Source organism: Setaria italica, chromosome V (assembly GCF_000263155.2).
Source record: "Setaria italica strain Yugu1 chromosome V, Setaria_italica_v2.0, whole genome shotgun sequence".
Classification (NCBI taxonomy): domain Eukaryota; kingdom Viridiplantae; phylum Streptophyta; class Magnoliopsida; order Poales; family Poaceae; genus Setaria; species Setaria italica.
This window is the reverse complement of record NC_028454.1, coordinates 16,060,379-16,084,099: the sequence shown is the minus strand read 5'-3', so window position 1 is coordinate 16,084,099 and position 23,721 is coordinate 16,060,379. Positions and strand designations below refer to the sequence as shown.

General features: G+C 43.3%; 1 protein-coding gene across 1 annotated transcript; it reads left to right on the top strand.

Moving 5' to 3' along the window:
* The first annotated feature begins 12,911 nt into the window (after positions 1 to 12,911).
* Positions 12,912 to 18,741, top strand: LOC101784053 (respiratory burst oxidase homolog protein B). Its single transcript, XM_004968669.3, has 14 exons — positions 12,912 to 13,179; positions 13,276 to 13,337; positions 14,172 to 14,749; positions 14,835 to 14,994; positions 15,217 to 15,265; positions 15,354 to 15,467; positions 15,540 to 15,974; positions 16,185 to 16,571; positions 16,652 to 16,744; positions 16,996 to 17,111; positions 17,202 to 17,304; positions 17,536 to 17,615; positions 17,705 to 18,216; positions 18,303 to 18,741. Exons 3-14 carry the CDS (start codon positions 14,209 to 14,211, stop codon positions 18,410 to 18,412), a joined length of 2,700 nt encoding a protein of 899 aa, XP_004968726.1. The 5' UTR covers positions 12,912 to 13,179; positions 13,276 to 13,337; positions 14,172 to 14,208; the 3' UTR covers positions 18,413 to 18,741.
* Positions 18,742 to 23,721: the final 4,980 nt, after the last annotated feature.

Genomic DNA, 23,721 nt, shown 5'->3' with positions numbered 1-23,721 from the left:
AGGGTGCAAGGAATAGTGTTGCCACTATTGAGCCAGAAGATACTATTTAGGCATTTTTGGGAAGAAGAGTAGAATTCCTGCCTTGGTCATGTGGTATCTCCCTGTTGTCGATCGCCTTAGGCATTCCTTCTTAAACCCAAAGGACGCTGAACTAATGCGATTGTGGGATTCATATAAGCGGAGGAAGGGTGATGGAAAACTTCGACATCCATCTAATGATTGCTAGTGGAAGATGTTCGATGAGCGGTATCCACAATTTGGAAACGATCCAAAAAATGTTCGATTTGCACTAAGTATATATGGAATGAATCCGTTCGGTGAAAAAACCAACACTCACAGCACATGGCCAGTGATATTGACGATGTACAACATGCCAACATGGTTGTTGCAAAAGAGAAAGTACCTTTTGCTATCCATCCTTATACAAGGACCAAAGCATCCTAGCATCGATATAGATGTTTTTATTGAGCCTTTGATGCAAGATATGGAAACTTTATGGAAGATTGGTATCGACATCATCGAGAGTTTTACACGACAGTAATTTAATCTAAGAGCCATTATCTTCGTCACCATCAATGATTACCAAGCGTTGTTTGTCTTGTCAGGACAGGTGAAAGGTAAGACAGGATGCATGGTGTGCATTGATGACACCGTATGGTCTTTCCTAGAAGGTTCTAGAGAGGTACTTTACCTTGGAGACTGGCACTTCTTGGTGGAAGGACATAGGTATCGAAGTAAAAAGTTCTATAATTTTTTTGCTAGAATTTTCTTTAGAAAAATGAGATGGGCACTATGTTTTCAACATGGTCTGGACCATCCAGGTTCTTTATGGAAAGATGACAAAAGATGGGAAGAAGAGAAATAGAGATAAGCCACCAATCGATGGCGTGCCATTCAAGAAGTTGTCGATATTCTACAAGTACTTGCTATATTGACCGGATCTTGAGGTCCGCCATGCCATTCATGGTATGCACCCAAAGAAGAATGTGTTTGGGAACACAATTGGTCTCTTCCTGGAGACATCGCCAAGACAAAGGATACCCTGAAGTCACAACAAGACTGGGTAGTCATGAAGATAAGACAAGACCTTCACCCTCTCGATTAGGGGAATGGAAGATATGAATTACCCCTGGCTAGCTACAACTTGACACTAGATGAGAAGAAGGTAGTGTGCCAGTCATTACGGGGGATTAGAGTACCAAGTCAATTCTCATCCAACATCAGGAAACCAGTCTCGATGAAAGATCTCTCGCATGCGGCTACAACTGTCATGATTATCATGTGATGCTGATGTTGTTCCTTCCAATTGTAATTAGAGTGATCAAGCCTGTATATGTGAAGATGGTTATCACTCGGTTGTGTTAGTTCTTCAATAAAATTTTTCAAAAGGTTATCGATGAAGATGAAACACTTCCAAGAATTTATTGGGGAGACCATGGTGTAGTTGGAGGTGTGCTTCCCTCCGGGATTTTTCAATATTACGGAACATCTCATGATTCACATGGTCGATCAGATACGGGCACTGGGTCCACTTTACCTACACGAAATGTGGACGTATGAGCATTTTATGTTAGTTCTCAACTGGTACATTCTGAATCGTGGTTATCCCGAGAGATCTATGATAGAGGGATACAATACAGAGAAAATCATCAAGTCTTGCCTAGGTTACCTAAAGGGTAAAGTACAAATTGGTTTGCTTGTTCCACGATTTATGAGGAAGTTGGAATGGATCGGAATAGTAGGGAGGAAAACCTTCATCGACAACAACTTCAAAGATGTGCAACAAGCCCATTATAGCATCATGCAACACCTCACAATAATGTCATCTTTAGTCTGTCAACACTCGAGTGTGATTTGTGCTCAAAGTAAGGGCCGCTCAGAAGATTGGATCATGAGGGAGCACAAGCGTCGTTTGACCGCATGGTTGAAGGACCTAAATCTACCAAATGGGGAAACCATGGAAGATCAAACGATCAAAAGATTGGTAGTTGGCCCGTCTAGCTAGGTCACGTCATGGCAAGGTTATGACATTAATGGATATTTATTTTATACTGCCACGAATAAGAAGACTGTGTCTCAGAATAATGGTATTCATTTTAAGGCCTCAGACGAGAGAACCGGCCAAAGTACCAAATATTATGGCGTCATAGAGTGATATATGAGAAGTCCAATATGGTTCCAATATATAGATCCCGGTCTTTTAGTGCCATTAGGTCAAACACCCAAAAGGTGTTGAAGTGGATAGCTATGGGCTCACAATTGTTAACCTCAACAATGTTGGTTACAAAGATGACCTGTGGCGGATCCACTTCGGATTTGCTTGGTTAAACATGATTTAGCCGCATGACACGCGACGCTCATGCCTAAACCGAGTAAACACGAAGTGCCGTCGGATTTCATCCAATTTAACCACTTGAACAGGACCGAATAGCAAACCCACACGAAGGTGAGCGGTTCCAGAGAATACAACAAGTCCACTGAGTTAACAAATTAACCATTTAGTTTGGCCATAAAAACAACATCAGAGTTTTACAAGGTTCAGCAGAAAAACAACATCAAAAAGGTAAAACAACTAGTGGAAGCTAACTCGTCGGGGTCGGACATCCCTGGTGAGGCCAACCGGGACATCAGTGATCCCGCTCCTCGCCGTCCGAGGAGGGATCCCACTCAACCGTCCAACCCGGAGGGAGTTGGGGCGGCCAAGTGCCAGCAGAAGGAGGCTCAGAGGCAGCAACTTCACCTGAAAGAGAAGAGCCACAACAAGGCTGAGCTACTAAGCTCAACAAGACTTAACCGACAGGGAGCGCGCTAAACTACCTCTTCTAGACATGCAAGGCTTTTTGGCTGAGGGGTTTGTTTGCCAAAAACGCTAGGTGTATCCCTACTTTCAAGTTTTAGCTCCGGTTCTAAGTTCATTATCCGGTCTAAGTTTGCAACCTATTCTAAGCAACCAAGAACCAAAACAAAGGTATATACATCCTCAACAAGACCATGTCATCAACAGATTCCTTATTTACTCAGGGTGACATAGCGATCAAGCAGTCTCAAACTGTGAGAGGCAGACGAATCGATTCGAGTTTCTTAACCATGCATGGCGAACCTAATCTCACGACATCCGTGCGCCACAAAGGCCGCTTCCTGTGTCGGTCATCCCCATCAATTCCCAAGCGCGTGTCAGGTCCAAACTTCCCTTGGCATGCAATGCTCCACAGTCCCGACCTCTGCCGTACTGTGACCGCACTTGCACCCACATGATGCACCATGGGAACCTCGTTCCAGGGACAGCAGGGGTATAAGCCACGCCCTAGTTCAATCAGGTACTAGGCTTCCCCATCCCATACTAGGTATGAGATTAGTACTTTCAAACAGTTGATCATGAACACCACCACTGTCGGGCCTTAGCAAGTTTCATAGACAGACGGGGCGATCAACCGACCACCAAAGAGTTACCCAAAACCCTGCCCCGTCCATCGTCCTTATAGTTGTGACAGAAGGGTAAACATCCAACTCCTACAACTCGCGAGTGACAGGGAATCACTCAGCTTTTACCGTTTCCTATTTAAGCTAGCATCTACTCGGTCCAACAGCTAGTGTTCAGATCAAGGGAGCTAGGTTATGCATCTATGGTTCCAAACAACTCCTATACGTAAATGCACAAGCATGTTAAAGAAGGCATGCGCAAGTCTGGTAAAACATAGGGGGATTCGTGCATCCGGGGCTTGCCTTCGAGCAAGGAGGAGGGGAACTGCTCGTCTTCTTGGGCAGCTTCGGCTTCTAGAGGCAGGAGCTCAGCTACACCTCCGTCTTCTGGCGCCGGGTGCAGCTCGTAGTAGCCGTCGGCGAGACGCAGCTCTACACGAATGCAATGCATTGGTTAGCATAGACGGTTATTTCAACAGCAACACTTGCAAGTTTGAGCCCAGAAACTTGCGGCAAGTTACAGGAGGGTGGGGAGGTTCGATGGAGTTGATGGAGATCAAGATGTAAGGGTCGGAGGGGGGGAGGAACTTATGATCTAACCCTTAATCTAGAGGAATAGATGTGCTAGGGGTCCTCAGACTTAACGCTGAGAAGTCCCCAAGTTTTACACATACACCCTCGGTCCAAAGAAAAAGATACCGTCGAGCCCTCGGGCGAGGCGGAGAAGGGTCGGCGGAACAGACAGGGTCGGACGAGACAGAACCGGGGTCGGGGGATAGGAGGGGTCGGATGAGGCGAACAAGGGTCGGCAGCTTACCTTCGTCTTACAGAGAAGGCTTGGGTGGAAGGACTAAGGGGCTTGGGACAGCGGCGAGGATGTCCGGTGGTATTCCGGCGGCGGCAGTGCTTCTTGTGGATCACAAGCAAGCTCTTGGGCAGCACTGAAAACAGTGGCTGGCGGATTGGGGAAAGTGGTGTTGCGCCGAGAGGAGAGTTCCTCAGACTTAGGTGGTGGCGCTGTGAGCTCGAACAGGGAGCAAGAGAGAGAGCAACGATGGCAAAGGGGAACTCCGGCGGAACTCCGGCATCCCATTTTTATAGCTGCGCGGAAGACGAAAGGGGGAGCAGCGTGAATGCCGGGGAAGAAGCGATGGAGTGCTCTGCCGGGGCGGCGATTGAGCGACGAGGGCGGTGGAGCAGGACTTCGGGGATGACACTGGCGGTCATTGGGCACTGACGTCAGGGCAGCGCAGGCGCGGGTTTGCCGGTGGTTGAGATTTGGTGGAGGTGGGCGTCGTCGTGCGGTGGATCTGATGGAAGTAACCGGGAAAACGGCGCTAGAAATGAGGGCGCACAGGTGAGAAGACAAGCGGCTGCGGTCGCGTGGGCGAGCGCGGAGCAACAAATTGTCGGAGCGGCTTCTGACAGGGCGGGGAAAGAAGCTGTCGCTGCCGCGGTCTGGGTTGGCGGAGGGGGAATCGTCGCGTAGCGAGGACCGGGGTGGCACGACTATGGCGAGGTGACAGAAAGGACGGGCGGCATCAGGCTCTGCAGCCGGGATCTGGCGATGTGATGATGGGCGCGGGCAGCGAGGTGCTACAGAAAGGGTAGCAGAGGAGCTTTCATCGCAATTGGGGAAGGGGGCGCGAGAATCCATCCAGTCGTGGGCCGGCGACGAGGCAGAGCGGCGGGCGTCGGAGGAGTTGAGCCACGCGGCTGGGGAACTCTGAAGCGGGCATGCAACTCGAGTGCGCCTGTCGTGGGAGATCTGGGGGAAAAGATCTCGTGGGCCTACCGGTCAGTCTCGGTGGTCCACGGCTCGAACTGAAGGGCGACGTTGTGGGATGGCTTAGGAAGATCCGACGGTGGGTTGGGGGTCGGCGGGGTCGGAACTGGGGAGACCACGGCGAGGGGTCGGATCGAAGGGTCGGAAGATTTGGAGGTTGAACACTTAGGCTTGGAAACTGAGACAGGGGATCAGGGACTCGGATTAAGATAAACGCGAAGGATTTTTATCCGAGGCCATTACATGACCCTTGGGTACTTGCTTCATAGGTCGCACAGGTTATGTATGTTGTTGATCCTGCAAAAAAGACAAAGCACGTTGTAGTCCCTGGAAAATAAGAAATCTTAGGAGTTGATGGTGTCAAAAATGTTGAAGAATATAATCAGTACAATGAAATGAACCTCTTCACAGACCTACCATAGAAGATGATGATTTTAGAAGCAAGTATAAAGAAAGATGAAAGGCACTAGGCACGCAAGGATGGAGAATCAAGAATTGTTACCACATAATATATAGCTAGTTTGAGTCTATTTAACTCATGTAATATGTAGTTTGAATCAATTATCTCAAGTACTTTGAATCAATTATGTCATGTAACTAAATCAATTACCTAACACTTTTGAAGTTGGCACATATGTTTCTCATTTGAGAAGCACAATAACTTTTGAAGTTGAATGTATGATTATATGTGTAAGTATATGTGAATGTGTTTAGTGGATGTTTTTTTAATACAAACTTTTACAATTTATCTTGTATGAATATAAACTTTATATAAAAATTATAGAGCTCAACGAGACATTAAACTTTGTAGTTGACAACTTTTACATTTAAGATTATTTTATAGCTCAAAAATATATTTTAGAAGAAAAATAAAAATGGAGAAACGATTTTCAGGATGGGTAACGCCATCACCCACCCTGGAAATGATTTCTAGAGGCAAGTGATGGCGTCACCCGCCCCTACTAATGGCACCCTATATATGGTAACGCCCGCGGGAAGTTAGCCAAATTTTTGAGAAGCTCGCGAGACGCTGACAGGCTACCAAAATTTTTTTCCTTCCTCCCTTGCACGGGCTCCGCTCCTGTGGGCTCCGCCGCTGCAGCGCCTCCCCTCGCCACCTCCACCGCTGGGCCCCAGCGTCACCTTTCCCGTCGTAGCGCCTCCGCGCACTGCCTCTCCACCGCGGGGCCGTGCAGCACGGGGCACGCCTCCTCCCCTCCTCTCCACCGCCACGGAGCTGGGCAGCCTCCTCCCCGAGCACTGCTGCCTCCCCCTGGGCCACCTTCTCCTCCTCGCCCGGCCGCCTCCTCTTCCCCGCTCGGCCCGGACAGCCTCCTCCCCAAGCGCCAACTCCTCCCTGCCGCCTACCCACCGTCGGGTAAATTTCTTCCATTATTTTGAACAATCATTGAAGTTGATTTTTATGGAAAAATCTATCTTGTCTAAATTATCATTGAAGTTGATGTTTGTGGAATAATCTATCTTACTACAATTTTATTTGGATAGTTTTGGCTAACTATGGCAAGTGGAAGTGGTAGTGGAGGTGGCGGCCGTGGAGGTTGTAGGGGACAGTACATATTTAAGGATCCTCCCGCTAGTTGTCCAGGACTTCACTTCCCTAATTGTGCCATTGACTTGCCAACAGGTGATCGATGGAGCGGATCAGTTCCCAACATAGTAATATTATTTCCTTCTTTTAATTGATTTTTTACTACACATGAATAAATTCTAAATTTACATACAATGTAGCTTAGCAACCCTATTAGATGGCTCAAAGATGTTGTCGAAGCTACAGGTGGTACTTCTCCTGTAGTGCAAACTGAGGTTGTTACATCTTTCCTAACTTTAGTTATGTTACATGTTTTAATTTTCATCATGTTATTATCATCTTTTAGGATATATTTGGAACTACCATTGCGGCATTGAGCTTTTGTGCGATTCTGGATGAAGTCTTGGATGTGTTTGCTTTGACTTACATGTGTGGAAACTCGATATTCACCAGAGATTGGAAGTTCCATGCTCATCTCACTTTCTACAGGCTACATCAGTTAACGTCTCCATTGTTCGAGATTTATAGTAGTATATGTGACCGTCCATGTGAAGTGAAGGAGAGTGCACTCATCCGTGCTCTAACTTATTTTAATGAAGTTAATGGCTGGACAATTGGAGACCTTAACTATGTTCCATATCTAAGGAGACGAGTCGGATTAGTATGAAATATGTAACATGCTTGGTTGTACCCCTACCCTTTTCTTATATATTTGAACTTGTTCTCTCTAGAACCTTTAAGTATTGATGTACGAACTTACACTATTATCACTATTATCAGAACTGGTTATATCGTATTGTGGTATAGATGTACCCCTACTCTTTCCTTATTGATGTAGGAACTGGTTATATAACTTTATTGCATATACAGATCTGAATGGGTTGATTGAGAACCACATTTTAAAAATTTGGCGCGAAAATGATACAAAATTTTGGGAGGAACGACATTTCCAAATGTATCACCCGCCCCTGAAAATGGTTTTACAGGGGCGGGCCTTTTACCCACTCCTGCAAACAGCTATTTGTAGCTGCAAAAGCTAGGAGCGAGTGGCGCGCCCACCCGTGCAAATGCCATTTCAACCGCCCCTGCAACTGTTTTAGTGTCTTATGCTGGAACTGTTCTTTCCGAATTGTGTTTGTGTTCACGGCTAACTATTTTTTAATGTTAGTGAATGTTCCCATCGATTGCAATCTTAGGGGGTGTTTGGATACACCCCCTAAACTTTAGTACCTGTCACATCGGATGTTTGGATACTAATTAGGAATATTAAATATAGTCTAATTACAAAACTAATTGCACAGATGGAGTCTAATTCGCGAGACGAATCTATTAAGCCTAATTAGTCCATGATTTGACAATATGATGCTACAGTAACCATTTGCTAATGATGGATTAATTAGGTTTAATAGATTCATCTCGCGAATTAGTATAGGGGTTCTGCAGTTAGTTTTATAATTAGCTCATATTTAATCCTTCTAATTAGTATCGAACATCCGATGTGATCCTCCTAAAATTTAGTAGGTTGTATCCAAACAGCCCCTTATACTTGCCTAGTTCCCTACTTGAAGACGTTCGTAATTTTTGGATATGCACGTGCAGTTCACTAGACGAGCATGTGTGGGCATACGAGAGAGTTCTGTGTCTAAGGAAAAACATGGCCGTTTGCACGGAAAATCACAACTTGATCATAAAGTAGGTGCAACGAAACGAGCATTGACCATACTTTTCTTAATCCACGGCGAAAGTTAGGGCTTCTATGAATTGGAACGTTGGGTGAATAAACAAACAGTTTATATGTCTCCAGTGTGGGACACGAGCTGAGCATACTACCCTTGAATAAAAGTATATTTGAAAAGGTTTCATCATATTTAAATTCCCACAAAGAATCCATGCATTAATTTAGGCTTTAGATATTTTAAGAGTACTGACAACTCAAGTGTTGCGTACTTGCGTGAGGTTATCAATTCGAAACATCACGAGTGTACAATTTTCTGCTGGTCCTACTTTTCCCTAGACATCGTCTGACCATTAAATTTGTAGTGCATCTTATTTTTGGCATAGAAAAATGGAACACTTTAATTGCACATACTGGTGGTACTTCTCTGTGGATCCCCAATAGATCATATTATCTGTTTGTTCTTCTCTTTTGCTAGGAGAAATTTCGCATGTGTTGTAGGGCCTTGTTGCTATTTATCATTATTTTGTCAAAAGGACATTAAAAAGTAGGTGGTCTCTCAATTTGGTTTTCATAGGACCTTACTTTCGGTAAGCATGATGATAACATGGCCCTGGTTTACTTCACCTCCAACTCCTAACTTTAGCACTATGTAAAAAGAAGATTCCCCATCACATCAAACTTGCGGTACATGCATGGAGTACTAAATGTAGATGAAATTAAAAACTAATTGCACAGTTTTGTTGTACTTTGCGAGATAAATCTTTTGAGCCTAATTAATCAATGTTTGGACAATAATTCACAAATACAAACGAAATGCTACAGTGTGCTACAGTGCCGGCACAGTAATTTTGACACTCCCAATTTTGCCAACTAAACAAGGCCATGATCGGTTGTTACTGAAAATTGATAACTTTGTGCATCTTGGCATCATAAAAGAATCCCCACAGTCATGATTGGTTGAAGGACCAATTTTTTTGCCGTGTCTGATTGTCATCGGAGCTAGCCTACCATGCTTCCCTTTCAGCAGTCAGCACACGGTCCCTGTTGATGCTCCTCTTTCTCAAACAAAGAATAATAATTCCATTTTGTCATATCATGCATTCGTAGTCTTATCTGTACACAACCTGCTTATGATAAAAAAAATCTAACTTTTGTTAATTTCAATCAATGCTACAATTAAAAGCCTGTTCAAATTCATTCTGAAATAATTCAGATTTTGTTAATTTCAAACAATACCACAAGCCTGTTTAAGTCCACTGTGCCGATTGGCATCCTGTGCCCATCGGCATGAGCCCCTTTCATGCCCAAACTCGATGATGAACTTCATGCCGAAATTGCTTAGGGGCGAAGCACCTGAACATTTGGTAAGATGATCTCATGGAAAGGTCAAAAATGGAGTGTCAAAATCCCGCAGGATCAACATAACTTATTTGAGCCATAACTTCCTCATATGGATATAGATTGGGATGAATTTAGTGTCTAAACTGATCAGCTCAAAATAATCTACATCTTATAGTGGATACAAGGATATTTGGAGCTATGCGGATTAGCATGTCCCCATGCCGATTAGTATGGGCCCACTTCATCTCGGTTTCGACTGTCTTCACTGCACATTGAAGCCCACATGAAACTGAGTTTCCCAACACCCATTCAATCAATACCACAATTAAGAGCCTATTTAAATCCATTATATCCATTATGAAATAATTCATATTTTATTAATTTGAATCAATACTACAATTAAGAGCCTTCTTATATCCACTGTGCCAATTGGCTAGGACCCTGTGGCCATCGGCATGAGCCCACTTCATACCCAAACTCAATGAACTTTGTGCCCAAATTGCTTAGAGGCGAAGCACCTAAAGATTCGGTAAGATGACCTTGTGGAAAGTTCAAACATGGAATGTCAAAATCCTGCAGTAGTAACAAAACTTATTTGAGCCATAACTTTCTCATATGGATTTTGGTTGTGACCAATTTGGTGTCTAAACTGATCAACTCAAAATCTACATCTCATACTAGATACCAAGGATATTTGGAGCCATGCGGATCAGCATGTCCCCATGCTGATCGGCATGGGCCCACTTCAGCTCGGTTTTGACTATCTTCACCACACATCGAAGCCCACATGAACCATAGAGTTTCACCTATGTCCATTCAATCAATGCCACAATTAAGAGCATGTTTAAATCCATTCTAAAATAATTTAGATTTTATTAATTCTAATCAATACCACAGTTAAGAGCTTGCTTAAATCCATTGTGCCAATCGGCCTGGACCCTATGTGCATCGGCATGAGCCCACTTCATGACCAAACTTGACGAACTTTGTGCCCAAATTGCTTAGGGGCAAAGCACATCAAGATTTGGCAAGATGACCTCGTGAAAATGTCAAAAATGAAATGTCAAAATCCCATTGGAGCAACATAACTTATTTGAGCCATAACTTCCTCATATGGATTTTGATTGGGACCAATTTAATGTATAAATAGATCAGCTCAAAAATATCAACAACTCAAAGTGGCCACCAAAGATATTTGGAGCCATGCAGATCAGCCTGTCTCCATGCCGATTGGCATGGGCCCATATCGGCTCGGTTTCGACTGTCTTCACCGCACATCGAATTCCACATGAAACATAGAATTTCCCCGACGTCCATTCGCCGAAAAATAACTCAAAGGCAATATATATAAGGGCATGTTTCATAAAGCTCCACCTGCTCTTGATTCACAGTAGGAGCTGATTCTTGGAGAGAAGTGATTCAGTTGGCTGAAAGTAATTATTTATGATTTGTTGTAGGGAGAAAGAGTTTCTGTGTGACAAATGAATCAGAGAAGCTAGTTTCCAGCTCCCACTTATTATTTCATTTCAGAGAATTACTTCTATCTAGAAAACTGTTTGGCAGAATTCCTCTTAGATTCAGAAGCAGCTCTAGGAGCTTTGCCAAACATGCTCTAAAAACTCCCTAGATATAACTCAAAGATAGGTTTGAAAGGCCGGATATTTTGGATCCATTTGTGCCGCTAACACCCGATCCAATGCAGCCAGAAGTCGAGGAACAAAGGAGGACATACCTCGAACAACAGGAGCACTATCGGGCATCGAAGGCACCTGTGTGTTTTTCACCCATTAAACATCCTTTTCCTCTGAGATCTTCACCACGGACTTCCTACCTCTTATGTGCGTTAATATGTGTAATATCGTAGGTTAATTGTCGTTATTGGTCCCTTGGATCATCCCTAGCCATAACCACCTTCCTTGTCTCCAGCTGCTCATACACTAATCGCTCTCGTTCGTGATGCGTTCCGGCGTTTGTGACACCACCCTCTCATGGATGACCCGTACTCTTACCGTCTAGTGGCACTATTCTCCGCCTCACTGTACCGTTGGGACGCCGCCCACCACCCGTGGCCTCTCCTCTAAGTCGGTCCCCCACCACCGCAAAATCAAAACCCAAAAAGTTTGCTTGAACTCGCTGGAGCTGGAGATGGAGAATACATGTTTTTTAGACCTATGGAGAAAATATGTGGGCGAAGAGGAATGATTCGGGTGTCCGAGGTCTTTAAAATGCCTGAGCATGGTTTAACGCTTCGGAAGAATTACGGGGTCAGCACAGGGACGAATCCTCTTCATACCGGAGGGGCTATCACCAGCCAACAAACCATCTTGTCTCATCTAAACTGTTAAAAAACTAAAAGATGTATTTTAATTTTTAAATATATTACTTACTCCGTACCATAGAAGCCTATTTATCGAGATGGGAGATTTACCTTGTTAACGCATCCACACTTTAATGTGAATGCTTGAGTGCTCGGCAACCCTAACATCGATCTGTGTGTTAAATAGCCTCTACCATTCTGAACTCTGAATTAAGCTCTATAGAAAAACAGATGGCCTATTCGTTAACAGCTCAGTACTTTACGGTGGCACATTCACAGACAATAACAAAATATGAATGGATACCAGGCTAAACTTCAGTACCTGTCACATTGAATACTAATTAGAAGTATTAAATATAGTCTAATTACAAAATTAATTGTATAGATGAAGTCTAATTCGCGAGACAAATCTATTAAGCCTAATTAGTTCATGATTTGATAATGTGGTGCTACCGTAGCCATTTGCTAATGATAGATTAATTAATATTAATAGATTCGTCTTGCGAATTAGACTCCATGTGCAATTAGTTTTTTAATTAGCTGATGTTTAGTCCTACTAAATAGTATCCGAACTGCTCAATTTTAACCTCGTATTCAAACACCCGTCTTTTCTCGTGAGGTGATTTCAACTGAATTAGCAGACAATCCCTCCCGAATCCCAAGGTCCAAAGGCAATAGCAAATTAGCAACAGCCGGATCACCAACCCCCCACTAGCAAGTAGCAATGCCACCAAAAGCACATGCGTTTTGCAGGTAACAGTTCTAGGGAGTCAAGCTGTCCAGCCTTACAGATACAAATACAGCTCTCCACAAGCTGACAGAAACAGCAGCGCCACTCTGCTTGCTCCTACCGCGCACATCACGCGACACCAGTACACCACAGCTCGCTCCCCCTTCGTTGTTTTCTCGGGGACTACTTAATTGTTCATCGCATTTAGGGGAGGAGTGTTGCTGCTTTCTAGTGCCTGCCCACCTGCACTTGCATCTGCTTCCCTGAACGCCTCCTGGCTGCTGCGAACCCACCTGCATTCGCTGAAGCTCGGTGGCGCCTGTCTACCCGTGATTCGCCGTACGCCGCTTGCTGTGTGGTAGTGCCTTGTCCTCTTGCCCGTTCGTTCCCTGAAATCTCTAGCGCGGAAGTATGTGCTGAGGACTGAATTGTTGGGGTTTTCTCTATTCTCCAGTGGCGTATTCAAGAAATGCTCGGAGTTCCATTCGGGGCCTGAAATTTCTGGAAGGGTTTAAGGTAGAGTTCTTCTCCCCCCTCTTCTCCATGATCTCAGTTTCCCAAATACCTCACCTTTTATCTTCCTCTGCTCTTGATTTTCTTCTCACTTGGTTTCAGTTTTTTTCCCCGCTCTTCTTTGCTGCTACTCATCGCTACAAAACGATTCTTTATTTTTTTCCATTTAAAGTTCGCCGTTTCTGGTACCAAGAAATGAATATGCGGTTCAGCAGAAGGTTGGTTCTTTGCGTTTTGGAATTAATTGAGAGCTGCGGCCGCTAGATCTGAGCGGAAGGAGTCATTTTGGTGTGGGTGGTGCGGAGCTATTTGAAACCCGAGGGCAGTTTCCTCCGGCCTGGGAGTGTCTCCCTGATTCTTTTTGGAAAAAAAATTGAATTTCTCCTCTGTTTTTTTTGCCTTGCTGGCGCCTGGCGTCGTTGAGGTTGTAAATCGTTGGGGCTGCTATCCCCATCATCTTGGTGAAGTAACATCTCCATCTTTTTTTTCAATGCAAACTTTTATTTGTGATGCGAGTTCTGGATCTCATTGAGCCCATAGACCAGTCTTACTCCCTTTGACAGCCCTGTCTGCCTGCCAGTATTTTTAGAAATTTTTATGTACCTAAACGGCAAATAGTTGTAATCTTATTGAACAATTTTTTTTCATTGGAAATAAACTTTTCTGTGAAATTTTACTCTAGAAGGACGTGTAACTAACTGGTTATGGATAGAAGAAAGGGACATTCTGTAGCTACCAAAAAGAATACCTCTATGTGTCGCAAGAACAAGCAGTATTTGCACTTACTAAAGTTCTTCTCCTATTTTCCTTCTACTTACTAACTTTTCCTTTGACCAGAGCATAAGGACAATTTGCCTGAGAGATAGAGAAGGATATGGCAGGCACTGAAGCTGCCCATGACCTGGGCAGTTCACGAAGATCACAAGATGACACAGCAACATTAATCCCACATAGTGGCAACTTGGAAGAATCAAGCGGGAGGGGCGTGAAGACAACGAGGTTCAAGGATGATGATGAGGTTGTGGAGATCACTCTTGATGTACAGCGTGATTCAGTGGCAATTGAAGATGTCAGGGCAGTTGATGACAGTGGCTCAGGGCACGGTGGTGGGTTTGACGGCATGTCACTAGTGTCACCTTCCTCATCAAGGAGCGGCAAGCTTGCGTCAAAGCTAAGACAGGTGACAAATGGGCTAAAGCTGAAGAACTCAAGCAATAGGCCACAACAGACACAGGTGGGAAAGAACGTGAGGAAGAGATTGGACAGAAGTAAGAGTGGTGCTGTTGTGGCGCTCAAAGGCCTGCAGTTTGTAACTGCGAAAGTTGGCCAGGATGGTTGGGCTGCAGTGGAGAAGCGCTTCAATCAGCTACAGGTCGATGGCGTCTTGCTACGTTCAAGATTTGGGAAATGCATTGGTAATTTCAGCAGCTGTAGTTAATTTGTATTGTCCGTACAACTATTTGTACACTGCTAATATAAGCATTGCTTTGGATTGTGCAGGGATGGACGGATCTGATGAGTTTGCAGTGCAAGTGTTCGATTCATTGGCAAGGAAGAGAGGGATAGTGAAGCAGGTGCTGACTAAGGATGAGCTTAAAGATTTCTGGGAGCAACTCAGTGATCAGGGTTTTGACAACCGTCTCCGGACATTCTTTGACATGTTAGTAATTTTGATGAATGTCTTTCAGTCTTGGCATAGTTCCTTCTTAATACATGTAATATGAATGTGGTAGTTTGCCAAATCCAATTCCACGTCAAAGTACTTGGCTCTTCTAGCACATAATCTCAGAAAAATAAAATTAAGCAAAGCTATTGTATTGAACTTGTAGCTATTGTTTGTTCAATAATTCCGCAATTAGCATGTGTTGTTTCCTCTGTCCAGGGTTGACAAGAATGCTGATGGAAGGATCACAGCAGAGGAGGTTAAGGAGGTCAGCCAGCAATTTCAAGAGTTTAAAATGTAATTTGTTCATGTTGTACATTGTTAGATTTTAAGAAAATTCTAACATGCCTTTTCAGATCATTACCCTTAGTGCATCAGCAAACAAACTTTCCAAGCTGAAGGAACGAGCTGAAGAGTACGCAGCACTCATTATGGAAGAACTTGACCCTACTAACCTTGGATATATCGAGGTCTGTCCATATTACTCAAATTTAGCAACTGTGGAACAGTTCATGTACTAACTTACGTTAAACAATTAACAGCTTGAGGATCTGGAGGCACTTTTGCTGCAGTCACCGTCTCAAGCTGCTGCAAGATCAACAATAACACATAGCTCAAAGCTTAGCAAAGCTCTTAGCATGAGGCTTGCAACAAACGAGGACAATGGTCCATTTTACCACTACTGGCAAGAGTTCTTGTACTTCCTTGAGGAGAACTGGAAGCGCATTTGGGTTATGACTCTCTGGCTCTCAATCTGCATTGGCCTCTTCATTTGGAAGTTTATCCAATACCGTAATCGAGCTGTATTCCATATCATGGGTTATTGTGTGACAACTGCAAAAGGTGCTGCGGAGACTCTCAAATTCAATATGGCCCTGGTTCTTTTTCCTGTTTGCCGAAATACAATCACTTGGATTCGGTCGAAGACAAAGATTGGAGCTGTCGTGCCCTTCAATGACAACATAAACTTTCATAAGGTAAAACATATGGACTCAACTAGTTTTGAACACAGCGATGAATCTTTCCATGTGAAGCTATCCATTCCCTTCAAACATAGCCCTTTTTTGTCCTAGATGACTAACAAAAGTGAACTGTTAACCTGCTGATCTGATCGATAGTTCTTCTTTAATCATACTATGAGTTAGATGGAAATTTCATTGTATAATATGCATGCAATAATCATGCAGGTAATAGCAGCAGGTGTTGCAGTAGGTGTTGCTTTGCATGCAGGTGCTCACCTAACATGTGATTTTCCTCGGCTGCTCCATGCAAGTGATGCTGCTTATGAACCTATGAAGCCTTTCTTTGGGGAGAAAAAGCCACCAAATTATTGGTGGTTTGTAAAGGGAACTGAAGGGTGGACAGGCGTGGTCATGCTTGTACTTATGGCCATAGCTTTTGTATTAGCCCAACCATGGTTCAGACGTAACAGGCTCAAGGATTCTAATCCCCTCAAGAAAATGACTGGCTTCAATGCCTTCTGGTTTACTCACCACTTATTTGTTATTGTGTATACACTGCTCGTCGTCCATGGAATCTGCTTGTATCTAAGCAGGGAATGGTACAAGAAAACGGTAAGCATCCGTATCCTGGTGGAAATAGAACATCTATTTTTTGGAAGTTAATACTTACAGAGCGTTTCTATCATTGACAGACTTGGATGTACCTTGCTGTTCCTGTGCTCTTGTATGTAAGTGAACGCATTATTCGGCTATTTAGGAGCCATGATGCAGTTAGGATTCAGAAGGTACCTTAAATTCTGTCCCTTGCCTTTTTTGTCCTTTTCAACTTGAGGACTACAACTAAACATCGTTCATTTGGTGTGAGGTGTGGTTGTACCCCAGTACCTGTTTTCACTCCTCAAATAGAATTTGGGTGCCTATTTTGTTCATGCTACAGAAACCTACTTCCTCCATAGTTTTTTATTTTCTTTATAAGAAATCATTTCCTAAGTGTTATTTTTCCTTTGTAATTTTTAACTTTGCACCCTCTCAATAGGTTGCTGTATATCCGGGGAATGTTTTGGCTCTGTATATGTCCAAACCACCTGGTTTCCGATATCGGAGTGGACAGTACATCTTCATAAACTGCCGTGCCGTGTCTCCATATGAATGGTAGACAAATTACACCCTTTCTTGATGAAAAAGGTCCTTGAGTATACGATCAGTAAATGACTAAAAGTACATAATCTGTTTCTTTTGCAGGCACCCATTTTCCATCACTTCAGCACCAGGAGATGACTATCTTAGTGTTCACATCCGCACAAGGGGTGATTGGACTTCACGGCTTAGGACTGTCTTCTCTGAGGTAAATTGGATCTTTGATTTTTCTATTGACTCAATAAGCTCCTACTGCAACAAGACTTAAATCTCCTAGAGAATTGTGAAAAAAAAATCTATTGGCTCAATGAGCTCCTACTGGAACAAGGCAAACTGGTGCATGCAACTCAATACTGTGACTTGAGAAGCTTGTTCTTTGTTATATCCGATGCAATTGTTTTACTTCATGGAACTGATAGTTACCATAAATGTCAACTAGGCATGCCGACCTCCAACTGATGGAGAAAGTGGACTCCTTCGAGCTGACCTTTCCAAGGGGATTACTGAAAGCAATGCAAGGTGGAATTTCTTTGACTTGTTTGCAGAATGTGGACAGTACAATATAGGTTACTTACATTCATTTGATCATGAATTTTGACATGCTCTAGATTCCCAAAGCTTCTCATTGACGGACCATATGGTGCTCCGGCGCAAGATTATCGGGAATATGATGTGCTACTGCTCATTGGACTAGGCATTGGAGCCACTCCGCTGATTAGCATTGTGAAGGATGTGCTTAACCACATTCAGCAGGGGGGATCTGTTGCAGGAACAGAACCTGAGGGCAGTGGCAGGGCAAAGAAGAGACCATTCATGACAAAGAGGGCCTACTTCTACTGGGTGACGAGAGAAGAGGGATCCTTTGAGTGGTTCCGAGGGGTCATGAACGAGGTGGCTGAGAAGGATAAGGATAGAGTGATTGAGCTCCACAACCACTGCTCGAGCGTCTACGAGGAAGGGGATGCACGTTCTGCACTCATTGTCATGCTGCAAGAGCTCCAACATGCGAAAAAGGGGGTGGATATCTTGTCTGGAACTAGCGTCAAGACACACTTTGCACGGCCTAACTGGCGAAAAGTATTCAAACATGTTGCAGTGAACCATGACAACCAACGCGTCGGTATGTCATCTTCCAGTCTTGTCTAAGCTGGTTTAAGAAATGCCAATTGACTCAATCATATACTAACAATAAAACTTTGTGTTCAGGAGTTTTCTACTGTGGTGAGCCTGTGCTGGTGCCGCAGCTACGGCAGCTTTCAGCAGATTTCACCCACAAGACAAATACAAGGTTTGAGTTCCACAAGGAGAACTTCTGATGGTTTAATTCGAGAAGCATCTGGGTATTGTCTCGTAGTTCTTCAGTCTTCAGGATGTGAATTATAAGGTTGTACTATGTATACAGGTAGAGAAAATAAAATGACAGGAGTTGTCCTGTAGATGTCAAAAGTAGTGGACGATGTGGTTTTTTGGCAGGAATACTCTGTTCATCCATGTATACTGCCACTGGAAGAAGCTATGGAGTGACTATTTCTGTTGTAGCCTAAATAGATAAAGCATCTTTATATTTGAAAGTTGCGAGTAAGTATGCCAGAATGTAACATAAACTTCAGATACATAATGACATGGTATTTCGTTTCTGAGCTTATCTTGGGTCCACTTTTGTAATAGTCAGCACCTCCTGTTTTTCATCTGTTGCTTCTGCCTTGCGATGCGTCGCGTTGTCGACACTTTGCGCGTTTGTGTTGCGTGCATTTCTTATGCTATGTAAAATGGAAGATGTGGTAGCACAGATTGTTCGCTCTCCGTGCACTTCCAAAGCCTGTGTTATATGAATGTTCTCTACTTGTTATTGGATGACAAATCTGAGCATGTCGTTGATCCTTGTATTGACATTGGACAGAAGGTCAGAAGCATATGTGCGAGACTGCCAGTTTGGTCATCAGGGTCGTTAGTGTACCTGGCCCTTGTTTACTTCCCTAAAACTCCCAACTTTGACACTATGCAAAAAGAAGATTCCCCATCACATCAAACTTGCAGTACATGCATGGAGTACTAAGGGCCTGTTTGGCTTCACCAGTGTTAAAGTTTAACACCCGTCACATCGGATGTTTGAATGCTAATTAGGAGTATTAAATATAGGTTAATTACAAAACTAATTGCATAGATGGAGTGTAATTCGCGAGACGAATCTATTAAGCCTAATTAGTACATGATTTGACAATGTGGTGCTACAGTAACCATTTGCTAATGATGGATTAATTAGGCTTAATAGATTCGTCTCGTGAATTAGCATAGGATTCTGCAATTAGTTTTATAATTAGCTCATATTTAGTTCTCCTAATTAGCATCCGAACATTCGATGTGACACTGTTAAAGTTTAACACCTCGTATCCAAACACCCCCTAAATGTAGACGAAATCAAAAACTAATTGCATAGTTTTGTTGTACTTTGCGAGACGAATCTTTTGAGCCTAATTAGTCAATATTTGGATAATAATTCACAAATACAAACGAAACGCTACAGTGTCGCATTTATGGCAAAATACCAATTTGGCACCTCCCAACTTGGGAAGTAAACAAGGGTACGGTGCCTTGGGTTTAGTTTGGAGGTCTTCTCTCATGGTTCAACGAGTGGGTCGCTCGCAAACTGTCAGCGATGACGTGCCACTGCCAACTTAAGTTGTTCCTGTTCCTGATGCCGCAGTGTCTGAATCGCCAGGCGCCGCAGCACCGTCTCTTGGTCGAGGCGCAGGCGCAGCAATCACGGGCTCGTAGGCCGAACCCGAACAAGAGTGTTATTGGGCCAAGTAGAGTGTGTATGTCTGACTGTTGTGAAGGCCGAGCCTGCTGTATCTATCCAGTAGAATAGAGAGCGAGAGCCGAGAGAGGTGGACGCCAATAAGGAAATGAGAACAAGTACTATTCTTCATAAAAAAGAAATCTGCCCTCTTCGCTGTTCTTCTCCACTCATTTCCCAATTGCTTGCCAGATCGCGATCGCTAACACAAATATGGAATGCGATACGCGAGTTGCCAATGCAGGTTTCCCACATGATTGGCGGACGGCGGGCCATAAATCATTTCACGGCCATTGGCAATCAGCATGTCGTGCGCGGCCCAACCCTGTCAGCAGAGATGACGGACGGAGTTTCGACGGACACCGATTTTCGTGCTCCTCCGATGGTGTTCGGCGGACTGGCTGCGATCACTCCTGCCTCGCAGGCTCGGGGTCTCTTCCTTCGGTGCGATTCGGTGTGTTGGCGCAAATTCGGGATCAAAATGGGAGCACTAGAGCGTGCAGGTCGCGAACGAACCGAACGGCAGTGACGCTGTCCAGATCGGTCGGATCGGTCCAGCAATCTAGATAGACCGGTTCCTAGGTTTTGCCTGGACCGATCATTCGAGGGGATAACTACCAAGGTTATGTGATGGAGGACGGCTAGGTTTATGAGCAAACCAGCAAACAGATAATCAATGTACTTACGTGGCGAAGAACGACTAATTTACGAGCAAAAGGCCATCGATGCTCACTCGGGAGGGACCCCTTCAGAGCGTGGACGTCGCTGGCGTACTTTAGGTCGACCAGCAAGCCTAGGACGCCATCTCTGATCTCCAAGATCAGTAGACGAACATCATGGAGGTTGAAAAACGAGTTTAGGAGATAAAAGGTAAATGTACAGTAGATTGATTCGATTGGGATGCCTTCAATCGGTCGTGACCCTTTATATTTATAGAGTGGGGAGGTCTTGCCCCAGTAGGAGTCAAAGATCATACAAATCCTGTGTCAAAATACAACTCCTAACTTGGATTAGGCTGGTCAAACTAGCCAGACCGCCCATCCAAACCGGTCTGATCGGTCCGCACAGGGCTGAAGCTTGCTAGAGCCATAACTCTCTCATTCGGATTCCAAATTAGACGCTCTACATATGCATTTTGATCGCCTCGACTAGATCTACGTAATGGTGAAGTTCCATCATAAATTTGACAATATTTATAAAACTGGTCTGACCAGTTTGCCCAAATTCGGACAGCAAACTTCTATGATGCCAATTTTTATCTCGAACACATGCCCCCCTTTTCTTTTTCTTGGTAGCCTCCTGTTTCTTGGTAAAGTTTGCGTACCAAGAAACATTTATCAGAACTGTAGAGGAACAATGTAGAGCACAAGTGCATCAACCATGTTCGACTTCTAAGGACGATAGTGTCATCGGTCATATCACTTGGTTCTACCCAATATGAAGAATTCAGCTTGGTGCTGCTGTTTATACATCTTTTGTGAGTGAAATAAGCCTGAGTACACACTGCCTTGGCTGTGGTTTCTTGAAATATTAATTCAAAGTCATTCTCACACTTGTAAGCTATTGTGAATGCATAAAGCGATCAAATTGTTGTAAGTTATTGTGAATGCATAAAGCGACCAAATTGCTACAATGTCAATTGGTTTTTGCAATACCTCTCAAATTGAGAATGATGAAAGATAAAATGATTCAGTATGGCATCCACAAGTTATTTTGACCATAAATAAAGTAAGGTGAGTAATCAACCCAAAAGGTAAATACGATACAATTACCTTGGAATTGATGATAGCCAGATTACTTTTGAACCCCTCTTGTTTGTTTTTGACTTGTCTTTCAGTGCATTTTGGATTATGCAAATATCCAACAACAAGCTTTCTCTAACTACTGACCTCAGCCTCAACAAGTTCTAAAACTTCAATAGCCAAAGTATCATCCATAATGAATCCATCCATAAGAGTATGCACAAACGAAATAAAAAAGTAGAGATATGTATAAATATAGGAATTAAAACCATCTTTAGGAACTAAATATTTTGGTTTTTGAAAATTAATAGCAACACCTATTGCAATTAATCAATATGTATAGTAATTTGGTGATGACCCTCTATAATATAAAGATCCACATGACCAAGGATCAAAATAAGAGTGTAATGGATAACCAAACATATCTAAGGATGAATTCCAAGATAGAGGCATATGTGGCATTTGTAAAGCAAATGGATGATGTAATGACCAATAAATTTGATGATTTGGTGCAAACCTAAGTTTTGGAGATCGTCTTTCGTACCTTTTCTTCTCCTTCAACTGTGTTGCACCTTTTTCTTGAGCATTATCCTTATTTTGAATTTGAATGCTTCGTTTAGAAACCCGTGCCATGCCCTTCTTTCTCAGCTGTTGAGCACTAAGCTTTTGTAGCTTTTTCTTCTGCCAATTTGATAAACCAAGTGGATGGCTTGGCTTTACTTTAGTTTTGGACAGCAGTGATTTTCTCCTGATTTTTTACTTCTTCAACTCTTTTTGTTCAGATTTGGCACTTGGAGGATCAACATCCAATTTCTCTTTTTCTTTGCCATTAGTAGACGAAATCTTTAACACATTAGTTGGCTTTTCATTAATTGAATTCAGATTTAAACTTTTATCTTTGCGACCATCTCTTTTTACTCGATAAACTTGCTTGACAACCTTTTTCTTGTTTTGAACTCTAGAGCGATCCTTGTGTTCAAAACGGCCATTTTCAACATATGGATGCCTTGCACATGATGGTTCTCTTGGAGCTACATATTCTACATGATATTGTCTAAAATATGAAGGAGTATGTGCCCACGGATCATTCCACTCCCATGACGAGTAAGGATGAAAACTAGTGGGGCATGGAGCATATGAAACTGGCATTGATGGCCAAAAAGGAGGATATGATGCCGCTGAATGAAAATTTTTCCTTTGCCAATTCCAATTACTAGAATTATGTTTAGGAGACAATCTTGATGGTTTAACACCATTTGATTGATTAGCACGCTTGGCCTCACTGGATGGTTTAACACCAATTCCATTGCCAGATTTCATCGAAAGTGAGCTTCGGCTTTTCACCATTGTGCTTAACACGGTCTTTACCTCCATTCACCATAGGATGTTCAGATTTTGACATCACTGGATTCTTCAGACTTGAACTGGTCTGATCGGTTTGGGAGACCGGTCTGACCTGATTGGCCGAACCGGTCAAACCTGTTTGCCAAACCGGTCAGACCTGTTCCCTCAGCACAGCAGGAGTTACAGGTTCCTGATCTGATGGAGAAAAATCCATTTGCCCCCCAGTAACTTCTGGGATTTTGATAGGCTCATCGTCCTCAATTGTTGCTTGAACATGCAATTCATGGACGATGTCCTTCTCATCACTTGGGAGTTTCGAATCTTCCTCTTTGGCGATTAACTTTGGATCTTTAGATGAACCACCTGACGCTAATCGATTTACCAATCCTTTGCCATCAAGACCAATTGTAGCCGACTGGTTATACTCTTGTGTTTGAGAAAATTTCAATCGCCCAGTATTAATGGCCGATTCTATAAGTTGGCAAAAAATATTGCAATTGCTAGTATAACGATCAAATGAATTATACCACTTGCAATACTTTCGATCTTCTAATTCAAGAGGTGATTGAATAACTTTGTGATCGAATAGTTTAATAAAATTATTCTCTAGCAAGATATCAAATAATTCATTCCACAAAGTTAAATAAAAAGTATACTTTATTTTCTCTACCAATGCTTTTATGGAGAAGGCTTTAAGAACAAGCAAGCAAATGGTTCAGATTTCTCACCGATACATTTAGCT

Excerpts from the sequence above, each read along its gene's own strand:
- LOC101784053 (XM_004968669.3), top strand. The coding sequence starts at position 14,209 with ATGGCAGGCACTGAAGCTGCCCATGACCTGGGCAGTTCACGAAGATCA. Across the intron at positions 14,995-15,216 it reads CTCCGGACATTCTTTGACAT|GGTTGACAAGAATGCTGATG; the intron begins GTTAGTAATTTT and ends TCCTCTGTCCAG. Across the intron at positions 17,616-17,704 it reads ATTACTGAAAGCAATGCAAG|ATTCCCAAAGCTTCTCATTG; the intron begins GTGGAATTTCTT and ends GACATGCTCTAG.